This window comes from Anser brachyrhynchus (assembly GCF_964034855.1).
Source record: "Anser brachyrhynchus genome assembly, chromosome: 6".
In the NCBI taxonomy this organism is placed as follows: Eukaryota; Metazoa; Chordata; class Aves; order Anseriformes; family Anatidae; genus Anser; species Anser brachyrhynchus.
Genome location: NC_137700.1, coordinates 42,262,711 through 42,275,217, shown reverse-complemented (window position 1 = coordinate 42,275,217; position 12,507 = coordinate 42,262,711). Strand labels below are relative to the sequence as shown.

General features: G+C 41.5%; 1 protein-coding gene across 4 annotated transcripts in view; it reads right to left on the bottom strand.

Moving 5' to 3' along the window:
* DOCK1 (dedicator of cytokinesis 1) overlaps window positions 1-12,507 on the bottom strand; it is a 281,310-nt gene that overhangs the window by 247,768 nt on the left and 21,035 nt on the right. For all 4 annotated transcript variants that reach the window (XM_080596602.1, XM_080596603.1, XM_080596604.1 and 1 more), the window contains exons 3-6: window positions 9,108-9,148; window positions 7,340-7,395; window positions 5,762-5,858; window positions 2,075-2,223 (exon numbers count right to left, since the gene is read on the bottom strand). In XM_080596602.1, the coding sequence (XP_080452728.1) occupies window positions 2,075-2,223; window positions 5,762-5,858; window positions 7,340-7,395; window positions 9,108-9,148 (343 nt within the window). The remainder of the gene's footprint in view (window positions 1-2,074; window positions 2,224-5,761; window positions 5,859-7,339; window positions 7,396-9,107; window positions 9,149-12,507) is intronic.

The following is a 12,507-nucleotide window of genomic DNA, read 5'->3' as shown; positions in this document are numbered from 1 at the left end:
CATTAAGAAACACCTCCTCAGCTCTGCTCCGGAGCTGCACCTCACCAGTCCTCAGCATCCCCTGGCCCACCAAGCTCACAGACAAGCGTCCTGCTGAGAATGGGGCTTCACCACTGAAGCCAAGAAGAAAAGCAGCCCAAACCACGTTCCTTGGGACAGCAGTCACAGCAGGGGATGCGCCTACTGGTTACTTGTACCGTAACTGTACGGGCTGGGATGAACGAGAGCTGAAATCTTCCGCAGGAGACTCCCAACCGGAGCAGAGGAAAGCGTAACTCAAAATCAGAGAACAACTCATCGCCTAGCCTCCACACACGAACGGGACAAGGATGTATGCACAGATCGTCAAATGAACAGAAGCAAACACTACTTTGGCATAATTTGTTTTATCCTTTCTTTCTCCCGAGCATCGCTTTCAAGTTAAAAATGAGATTTTTCCTTAAACGTCCCAGTTACAGATTTCTGCAACTGAACAAGGAACATGTTTTCCCAACAAAATTATCTGACCCAGTTTCAAACGAGCAATATAAACACAGCTTCATAAGACTACTTTTACTTCCTCGGTTATTTCGACAACGTGCAATAAAATTGTCATCTTTATTTATAGGAAGATCTTACTTACAAATCAGCCTTTCACAAAACAGGAAAAGTTAGGATATGATTAGATCAGAAAACATTTATAGAGAGCATAATGAATTCTTTCTGTCCAGATATCAAAATCATCGCTCATGCTTATTTTAGACAAAAGTGAGTATATGACTACATTACGAAACATATGGGATCCTTGCAGTTGTGGGGATTTACTCAGAAGTTCGAATGCGCTCTCCTCCTGTACTCTGCAGAGAATGTTCTGATCACTTAATTAGTCCATCAGCACATTACGAATATAAAGCCTAGCACAAGATGTTCTATTGTATTTGAATAGTGAGCATCTGGAGGTTATTCAGAGTAACTTTAACCATCTCCTTAGACAGATGGTAAAATACAGTAGCCGAACAAATAATATCAACAACATCTGGTTAATTGTCTACTGGGGTACAGCAGCCCGTATCTTGGATTATACATGCTAAATTACTGACTGAATGGGGTTATTGACTTTTTTTTTGAATTGTGGCTTTTGCTGATAAAGTGCACAAACAGGAATACTGCAAGTTAGACAGTTCTTAAGGAATCAAGTACAAATTGCTGAAACCTGGTGAGTTATTTCCATCACAAGGGATTTAAAGACTGGTTTGCCAAACAGTTTTTCAGTCCCCAGTGCACGGTACTACAATGCTCTCTCAGTATTTAAAATATTCCCTCAAATGTTTTCCTGATTTAAGAGGAAGGTATGATTTCTCATTTTTCAAACGAAAGGGAAACTGCCTGGACAACTTGCATCCTACCACCTGTATTTAAAAAAAATAATAATTGCTTTGATCCTGATCACTGTTTGGAAGTTATTCTATAATTAAAAATGAATTCAACAGAATTACTACCATACCTGACTTCTGCAACTTATTCTGATGTCATTTCTTTATGTTTAATTTTTTTTTCACAATTTTCATTTCACTTCTGTTTTTTAAATCTGTTAATCTTTTGGTACAAGGCACTTACTGTATAAAGAGAACAACAATGAGCTAAACTATGCTTCTGAGCCAAATCCTTCAACATCACATTACAGCATAAGTGACTTCAGGGCACACACAGCTGGTGGCATTGAGAAGGCAACAACCGTTTATGCTGCACCAGCAAACAGGGTTTAAATGACATCTTAAACAGAGGCACTACTTGCACTTTTTAACTGACCTTAAAAAAAAAGGCACAACTTCATACTAATATAAAATTTATAGTGTCATGAAGCGTTCCGTATTAATTCTACTTTAATATAATATATACCAAATTCTATACTAAGAAGATGCTATATCAACTTCATTCTTTATCATGGTTTAACAGGACTTTTAATATACTACTATTACATTTGCATAAACACAGGAATAAAAGAATCCCTTAAGACGTCATTGACAGCTAAGGTGTAATATACAAAGCTGATCTGCTTTTCATCACAAACACTCGGAAAATATTGTTCACAAACCTGTTTCCATAATCAATCTTTGCAGTCACTTTCTTCTTCAGTTCTTTGAGCTCATCTTGGGGTAGAGTCCCAGATAGTATTTGAGATCTCCACTCGATAAGATCATATATCATGTGGCGTACACTCCGAAACATTTCCCTGTTATCTTGCTGTTTGGAGGGGAAAAAAGTGGGTAGAAGTTAGTTTTGAAGCATGCTGAACATCTTTTAAATGCATGTAATAAATTACTATTATAAAATATGCATTTTAAAGGGTACAAGGGAAACAGGCATTGAATGCAAAGATGTTTTCTTGGTTCATATAGTACCTTCTTTTAGTGACTCTCTATACCAAGTAGAACAGAACTAAAACCAGTGAATTGTAACAACAAGAGGTTCGGGTTCTGCAGTACTCCTTGTGCAACACGCTAGAGAATCCTCTTCTCGCCCACCTACCCTACAAAGTTAAATCTTCAGAATAATACTTTACAGCTCTTCAGTGAGCAAAGCCAAGCACATCTGTACCTTGTGAGTGCACAGATAACATCTGAAGGAAAGTAGAAAACCAGGAAAGCCCAAAGCCTTACAGAAAAAAGTTAAATACCTTCATTGGTTATAACGAGTGGAACTATGGATATTAAGGAGTGCACAACAGCATGTGCAAACTTTCCTTGGCAATACACAGCTAAGCGAGAACATAGGAAGATAAAGTTTCATACTGAAAATGCCCTTTTCCAGAGCATTTTATACTCAGGGATTAAAGAACATACCTTCAACCACAAAACAAAATTTGACATTGGTCTGAACGGTGCAAACGTACAGTTTTAGTGCAAACAAACAATACTATGCACAAAGTTACAGCACAATGGCCTATCTTTATTGTGAAAGACGTCAAGAAAAGGACAATTCTAAGGCTCTGAATGCTTTGACCTTACCCAGAAACAATCTTCATAACCCTCAAAATCTAGCTAAGCCATTAGCTCAATACACTCTTAAGAATACATCTTTCTAAACACCCTACAACACCAAATTATTTAGCCTACACACAGCTATCCTTCATTCAGACTATACCCAGGCCTTATTTGAGGGAAAGTAACTAGAATTAAATAATTAAAATAAAGTTAAAACACCCTGCTACCTATGAAGGCCAACAAAAAATTGCAGGTGCAGGAAAAGAATATGACTCCAAGACTCAGGGGGAAAAAAAATATCTAACTGTGAAACGTGAAGACTTCAGTCTGTTCGGATTATCAAAAAGCTGGCTTGATTATAGTGTGAGAACCTTCACAGAGAGAAAATACCGGTTATTAAAAGCTCTTTAATGTAGCAGAGAGAGACGCAACAGGCTCCTGTGGCTGGAAGCTAAATGCAGACGAATTCAAATGAGAAAGAGGTTCATGATTTTCAGTGCTGCAGGCAATCAAACTACTAAGACGAACAACATGCCACTTCCTCCACTATCTGCAAATCAGAACTGAAAGCCTATTCAGTATTCAAAAACACAAACTGTGGACCGAATAAAGGGATAGCCACGGTCATTTAGCGACTTTTGATATGCAAGATGTGGACAACACGGAAGATCCTTCTAGCCTGTAAACTGACCAGTTTGACACCTGTTGTTACCTCCAGCCAACCAAAACCAAAACCCCTTGAACCTCTCATTGGCATTTGACCGTGTACAGCTAATCTGGCAGATACCCTTGAGATACAAATGACACAAAACTCACCCAGTGATGTACCTACTCAAACTACAGCTGTGTCCGGGACTGGAACCCTTTCTGCCAGTGAACTGAGGCCGCTGGCAGCATCCAATTTGCCTGCTCCTGAATTCAGAGCTCTCAGAGAAGCAATGCAGCATTCTGCAGCTGCTCACGTCTTCACAGAAGTAAATACATGACCACAGAGATGGTACACATGAGCACTTAGAACAAGTGATTCCCTCATTAGGAAAACTTCAGAACTTCCTCAACCCAGTCTTTGCTGGAAGCGGTGTTTCTCTGGCGTGAAGCAGTACCAGGTTACATATTAGGATAACCACACACACGAAAAGAGACATCAGGGCCAAAACGTAATCTGCACTGTCTTCAGTAACATGCAGCAGTGGAACCACAGGTAAATACTAACACAGGTTTCACCATCTGGCCAATATACTGTTTACCAAACAGTTGGATCTAGTGACATTTTAATTTTCTCTATTCTATGTTCACATTAATTACTGAAAAAAAAAGAAAAATCTCTCTCAAATGCTCTTACCTTGTCTCTCTCAGCTTCTCCCTGTGTCCACTGCAGACTCTTCCTCCTATTTCACTCCTGCCCATTTATTTCTTCCCTGATCCTCAACACTTTACCTCCCTAGTTTCATGTCACATTAGAACTCTTTGCATATAATGTTTCTCTTCATATAGTGTATTGTCCTTCATCTCATCTGCTGCAACACAGGACCACTTCCAGCACACTATTTTTAACCTTAACTTTTACTTTCATGGGTATGATTCAAACCAACTTAAATCTATACGACGCTTTTGATTAGCTGCAATGGGTTTTGGGTCAGGTGCTCAGAAATTCTGGTTTCTGTCTACCTTCAAATAACCTTTAACAGTAAACTAAGTATAAACTAGGCACATTAAAACTGTAATTTCTCATTTCTTGCCATCTCCAGTTTTTCTGTATTAAGAGCAATAGTCCTTAGTGGTAGCTCGTGGTCTCAGTAACGTTATAATATTCGCTCCTCATTGTACAGCTTCTACTTTTACGATTGAAGATTTCAAGCATATAAGGAACATTATAAGGAACAGTTATTCTCCATTAAACCAGACTTTAAATGCAACGCTTCGATGTTCATATTATTTCATGATAGTGACCTTACACAATCAGAGCATGAGAAGTCAGAACTAGGGTACCTTACCTTCAACAATACGATGTTGGTCTACATTTGAGCCACTTTTTTCAGGTTTATGTGGAACACTACTTATACCTTACTTATGAGTGCTTTTATCTGTGCAGTTTCATAGCTACTGTATTTTTCTATTAACCCATCTGAGAAATTCAGAATGCTTATTGCTATAAATTCCTAGGAGTAAGTTCTGTGTTTAGAACTTAAACATATAAAAAAATACTAATTTAAAGCATGTAATTTAAGGTCAATATATGTAAAGCAATCAATCAACTTCAAGTGCAAGAACAATGACATGTAAGAGGCCTGCATGGATGAATCTTCAAAGGTAGAGGTTTATACCCACGAATTTGACATCAAATAGTCAAATTTCTCATAAAGATTAACAGCCTTAAAAACTGCCCTCAGAACAATTTTCTCCATTTCTTTACTGCAATTGTCTGCAGATTTGGAAAAATCTAATCTATTATCTCAAAAAGTTGGTGTATTCTGGATAATACCACTTCATAAAAAAGGATTTTCCGTCTAGTCAGTCATAACTGCTTAACAAATTACTGCTGTATCAAGGTATCACTCTAAAAACCTGATTCTGCCAAGAAATAATGTTCTAGAAAATATTCAAGTAAACACTACTGAGATTTCTGCCTTAACACAGATGATGCTGAATACTGTTTGAACATTAAACAGCCTTCAGAAACAGTAGGAGAAGGGGAAATCCATTAACAGTTTCCTCACTCTTCTTAATGTACCTTTCATAGCATTACTTTTTTCACAAACCACGGAGTATTGTACCCGTTTAATGGAATTGGTACTTACAACGTATAACTGCCGCCATATTATAGACCACTCCCGGAGCGTTGTGGTAACCTCCTGAATCAGCGGGAGCTCATTGGGTATAACTGTTTCGTGTTGTCTTAAAAGGACGAGAAACAAGCCAGAGTTAAGTAATAGCTTGGGGTAAGACAGAAGAGTCATTTCTGGGAAGGAACCGGTCATTTCCAAAACCAATTCAGCAATGACAGATTCAAAATAACACCACTACATATTCATAAGTTAGCAAAAAATCTATCATCATGTACAGGAGAAGCAGTGCATGCCACTACCGTCGTGTGACGTAGAAGATATATTTGTAAAGGAGATATATAAGAGGGTTGAGACTATGCTACTGAGCTCACCATTTTTTTCCCCCACTTGTTTCTATAGTCAAAAGACACTGACACATACCTCACCATACCATTTGCTACTGAGATACTCATTTTACACAAAGCAACCAAGATATAAGCCAGATGTACAGCACACACAATGCCACAATGCCTAATTGATTTTCAAAACTATTGGTCTTACAAAGAAAATGAAGCATGCAGGTCGTTACCATTAAGTTTCTGTACGGCTTGTTTTAAAATTGTGCCATCCAAGGATGAAACAACAGCTAGGTCTTTTAATATTTCAGAAGTGGGGTACTCAAAAGTAGTTTTGTAATCAGCAAGAAAGATGTCATTATGCAGCAATCATATGATTAGCAGTTTTATCATTTACATATTTAATAGCATATAAAAATAAATCAGGCACAAAGGAATATAGTATTTTAATCCTGTTACACTACATTTCATACCTGGCTAATTATTTATTAACGTCACTTTTTTTCTGATTTTCTACTTTTTTCTTCAGAAGTATCTTTTACACCGATTTTTTGAACTTTTATATCCATGTCCAGCAACGCTGATTTGACAAATAAAGATCCAAGCTTTTACATCTGTTAGAGCCCCAACTACTCATAGCCTCACGCATCAGGCAGGGGAGCAGGAGGATCAGAAGACAACCACCCCTCACTGGAAGGCAGCGCTTCGGCAGAGCTTCTCTGCAAGGTAGGAAACAATGCCTGGGTAACAGCCGTCAGTGAGGGGTCCAGCCCACAAGATTTAATGAAGGGGGAATTAAGTGACTTAAACTTCATCTGCATAAAAAGGAAGGTATCTCATAGCAAAGCCCTCTTTTATTATTTTAAGGCAGAATTATTAAAACTCAAGGGTTAGAAGATAAAGTTGGGAAAAGTGAAATCTGAACTAAAATGGAGATGGGCTGGATCAAGTTCATCTAATTAACTACGAATCGAGGGACTAATAAAGCCTACAAAGCAAACTGGTAAATTATCTGTTCTTCTGAAGCTCTTCATCACTGCAGAGCAGCTCAGCTCCGTGAAGCTGCAGCTAAGCTGGGCGCAGCACCGACAGCGGACCCCTGAGCCCAAGGTGAGCTGCTTGCCAAACACACACAGAGCACTGGCATAAGCTCTGTAACTAACTAGAAACAAGTACAAGTTATCTGATAAAGCACTGAAATTGTACCTGTACAAATAGGAAAATGGATTTTTGTGATTTTTCAAATGAAACTCACCCTTTTCCTTCAACTATTGCTTCCTTAAGGTGAATATAGGAGGCAGGAAATATGCCCTTTGAGAGGGAGAGAGAGGTACAAAGTTATTTAAAATAGCCAGGTGCAGATAACATATCTATTCCCTACCAACCCACCAAGATACATTGCTAGGTCTGCACAGAGCTGTTCACATCCTCTTAAGAATCAGAATTATTTTATTTTATTTTTTTTTAAGTATATTTAAACATTACATTGCATGCCCTTTCAAGAAAGTGTTATTGCATCCTCGACAAGGAGAGACTTCACCACACCGAAATCAGCAGAGCTGGCCTGTTCTAAGTAATCGTATACAAATTAGACAGACTTGCTTTTGAGAGTGTTAAAGACTACAAACAAATTATTTGATAATAAATGTATTCTAAAATGACATTCCACCCGTAATTCAGGTCCTGCCATTTGCTCTTCCTCAGGTCTAACCAAGCTTTCTTCTCCTGCCGTAAGGTATTGCTTCTGTTCCCCACGTGTTTTCTCCAAGGTTTATGGGCTCCCAGTTAAAACAAATATGGGTTGAGAGCATGCATTACACTGGGCTGCCTGGCTCATTTGGGGTGACACAAACAGGGACACGTGGACACGCAGAACACAGTCATCCTGTGTTGCAACCACTAGTTCACAAGCTTTATATCACGTACCATCTTCTATCATCAACCTATCGTTAGCATTACAAGCCAAAAACCTCTTCAACAGACAGTGCAGTCATTTTAATGGTTGCAACTCAATATAATATCACAAAATCGGTTTGTTTTTTAAAAAGTTACTACATTTAGTTTCAGTTGGACAAATTCAGCGACACCTGGAATTAATTTAAGCTAAGAGGAATGCATAATTTCTGCTTAGGCTGAACAAGGCATGCTCATGAAATATGGTTTGTAAGAAATTTAGCATCTCTCCAAAAAAAGAAAATATCAAAATAGAGTAGAAAAAACATAGAACAGGCTGGTTAGGAAATGGGTGGGATGAACCACAGAACTAACTCTGTACTTTCAGACATGCAGGAACAACTTAAAACATCCCTCTGTATGCAAACGTGAAAATTTTGTGTTTTAATTTAAAAATAAGAAGAAAAATGAAAAGTTATGCAATTCTGATTAATTGCTGCCATAAAGTAAAGTTAAAAAAGTAAAATAAAGAAAAAACATTGCAAGCAGCACTTGCGCTGTTTCCTTCACTATTTCAGGAACGCTGCTATAAACAGCAGCCCTTTACGCACACTTTGAAGCCTAACAACTAGGCAAAATTGCACAGCAGAAGATTACTGCCCCTCTCACGGAGAATGACTGAAAATCACAACGTGGATCTCATCACTTCCCAAGACGGAATTGCATTTTACAAGCAATATATTGTTTAGCAGATAGCAGAGCAAACTGTCAGCCTTTAAGCAGATCAGCTAGGCTGTGAAGTTCTTCACTTTTTACAAGGGCAGAGGCTTTGGCACACGAGTTACTGCAGAACAGAGCTGATACACACCCAGACAGCCAGAGTAACCGTGCGTACATCCACCCTTACATTGCAAAAAACAGATATTCAAGTCAGTTTTCAGGCCTCGCTGCAGTTAAGTTCCAGTTAATTAGACAAAAATCACACTCAGCACTGGCTGGCAGTGCACCCAGTTCAGGTCAGCGGAGACACGCTGGGTTGTTACGATGCAGTAACACAACGCGCCCGAGAGCTCGGCTCTAGCACGCTGCCAGCGACACCACGCAGCCCCGTCCGCTCGGGCAGCACTCACCTTCTTGGATTTCTTCCTTAGCGTATAGCCTCTGTACCAACCTAGGAGGAAAAAAGGAGAAAGTGTTGAAGCATTTATTCACGTGGCCCAACAACTGCTCCTTCCCAGCCCTGTGCCTTGTGTTGCAAACGTGCTTCATCCCCCACCGACACACTCCTGAAGCTCAGTTCTCTACAGAATTCATATCCCGGCTACAACAAAGCCTCCTCTGAAAGCTATAAAATCCGAGTGATGGTAAACAAAGTGATGGAGAACACTGCATGACAGAGGTGGTATTTTACGTGATGTGTTTAATTGTGGTGCATTTCGTTTTAATCGGTAATTTACCAACATAAATAAAACCAACTTAAGAGCATTAACTTTACAGGTACATACTGTTCACATAGTTTTAATTTAAAACCTATTTAAATTCATCAAATGCAAGTTCTCAAATGCAGATTAGCCCTTTGTCACCTCATCAGGAAACCAGAATAATTTGGGATTTACAGTTCACAAATGAAAACACAAAAGCAGGCAAAGGCTCTGATGGAGTTTGTAAAAAATAAAAACACGATGAAGCGTCAGAACAGCTTCATAAAAACAACTAGAAATAACAATCAGAGCCTAGGAACAGCTAATTCACAGGGGGAAAGGGTTCTGTGGGTCTGAAGTTACTTGCACGTTGCTCCAGGGCATCCCGGTGGAGACTCGCTCTGCACAGCATCAGCACGAGGACACCAACCACTGCTCCTTAAAGCACCCAAACGCTTCAAAAAAAAAAAAGCCTCTACCAGTAATTGTTCAGGGGTCCCACAGCACCAGGAAGCGCTGTGTTTGTGAGGACAAGCTCTGAGATGGCTGTGGGAAGCACTATGTTCGGAGGGCTTTGCCTTTAACGGCTGCACAGCACACGCTTGCTGGCGCAAGGAGCTCTGTGGCCCCAGCCCGGGGCAAGGCAGGGAGCACCCGATGTGCGGGACTGCTCGGGCACAAACACCCGACGCAGGGGACTGCTCAGCCCAGGCAAGCTCTGCCGTCGCCAAAGGCAGGTGGCAAACTGGGAGGCAGCGTCTCGAAAACCTGCATTTGGGCACGCTGTATTTCCGTTTGCCACGGCTTGCTCTCCTGCTGGCCATCGTGGGGTGAGAAGCGAGCTGCGCTCTGAGATTTGGGGAGATCTCACCTGGGGTCAGGAGGCACAGATTGCCTCAACTCACTTGGGGTTTTGTCGAGCACATGCATGCACGGCCTGCTGATCAGCACGGGTGGGAAGCAAGAGCTGGGAGAACACTACAGCCCCACTCCTGATAATAACCAGGGCAGGAAGAAAATTCCAGGTAGACAGCACGTGCTGATAAATCCATTAATCTACATCCTGCGACTAGGAGTACAAACTGAAGTCTCAAGCACACGGGATTTTTCAGTCCGCTCTCCAGTGGTAAAGGGGAAAACAGGTCGGGTGGAAGGAGGACAAAGCATTTCTGCCAGTGCTGGCTGAAGGGGCAGAGACCTGCACAGACTGCAGTCCTGTTAAAGCATTAAATCACCTCAGTTTTACATGAACAAGCCCAAATTTTGAAGTCATGGGGTCTAACCTGATGAACACCACGACTGTTCACAGGCACCATCACGCATTCTTCAGCTCCACGCCCACGTGGGGTCTCTGCCACCTCCTTTCCCACCCCACACCTCTCCTGACCGAGGACACCGCGCTGCGCACACGGGTTACGAAGCAAAGCCAGCTCTTCTCCGCAGAACCTCCGCAGGAACAGCTACCAGAGACGGCAGGTGAAGCAGCAGGAACCTGCCTCGGAGAACTGGTTAGGCTCTGGTGTAACAAAGAGGTCCTCGAGCTGCCGGGCAAGTCCGACCAGGCCCATCCTGCGCTGGCGGGCACCACCCGAACGCTCTCCGTGCTGGCTCCAGGCCTGCAACCCGGCCGCCATGCCCGCCTGGCCAGGGGAGCCGAGCTCCCTGCTTCAGCTGAAAGCACTGAGCCACACCACTAACACCTGCCAGAGCGATGTAGTTAAACACAGGGGCGATGGGGAAGTCATCTCCAACCAACGTCCCCAAACACGTGGCCTGTTCACTTTCACAGTTCTCCACCCACTAAAAAGTAATGCATGTGTCTCCACATGCAGACAAGCACTCCAAAAGCCACCAGGTCCCCCACAGACATGAAATAAAGGAATTAAAGTCACAAAATTGCTGCTTTTCTTCAAACTGCAGCAAATGCATTTATTGTCAGACCCCGGCCAAGAAGGGGAAGACCGAGTAGAGCAGGGCTGCTGGGGCAGGCCTACCCAGCCGCCACACCAAACGCAGCACGGGCTGCAGGCAGGAGCGGGACGAGTGTGCACGGGTGTCAGTGACACTAAGAAGGTGGCCCTGCCCATGGCCCTGCCTAGTTTTAGTCCCTGATAACCTCATTTTTTCTGGAGGCCAAAAAATAAAAGCAACTGGAGAGCAAAGAGGGCAAACATCTGATGTCAGACACTTCACTGAAGTACCCAGCGAACAACTGCAAACCCTCCTCGCTTTATTTACTGCCAATTTGGTTTCGGACAAAACGCCAGCAAGAGAAGAACAGGCTGATGCTATTAATACTTTCGAAAGGGACCTGGGCTTTTAAGTGGCTTAGTTATGTGTTCCAGGGTTTCCAGCCTCTCCTTTAAAAAGATCACTGGATTTAATGGCTGGAAATGCCCGGCCAAGTAAATGCCCAACTAAGAAATGAAGTGTCTGTCTCTGCTAAAGCTGCAAAGGCACAGGAAGGGAAAAATTTGGCAGGTTCTGTTGTTCCTCTTGAATGATGCACCTATTCACTACGCAGTTCACTAGATAAAGTATTAACTGCATTAAAAAAATGCTGCAATCAGCACCGAAGTGTTCTCAAAGTATCAGGAGTAATTCCGTTGAAAATACCTCTTTTGGAAGCCAGGCTTCCTTTCCATAGCAGCTCTGGAAATGAACTGCTGCTCAAAGGTACACACGGAGTTTTGAGGCTTATTTACTGTTACACTTAATAGCCATTCACCTTAATAAATCACATTTATCAGTCATATGTTCATTTTGCCTATTCCACCAAAGAAACTGAATTAAAACAACAAAGATCAGGCCAGTGTTAATTCAGAACATGGCAAATATTTGTTTTGGGACATCTGCTATGGAAAACAATCCTTCTCTCTTGCCACATGAAAGCTATTTATGAAGTCACACGGCTTTGCTGTCTGCCTTTTCCTGTAAGGTTCGCATTAAAAAGTGTGAGAGGAAGCTTTCTAATTGAAAAATAAAATCCTCTGCAATTCCACCTGAAAGAAAAACATTAATTTGACTTTCAAGATCAATTATTCTCTCCGTGTTAGTATGAGAAATGAGCTCCCTCTTTTCTTTGGTTCCTGGAAGAGCAGAGGCATTG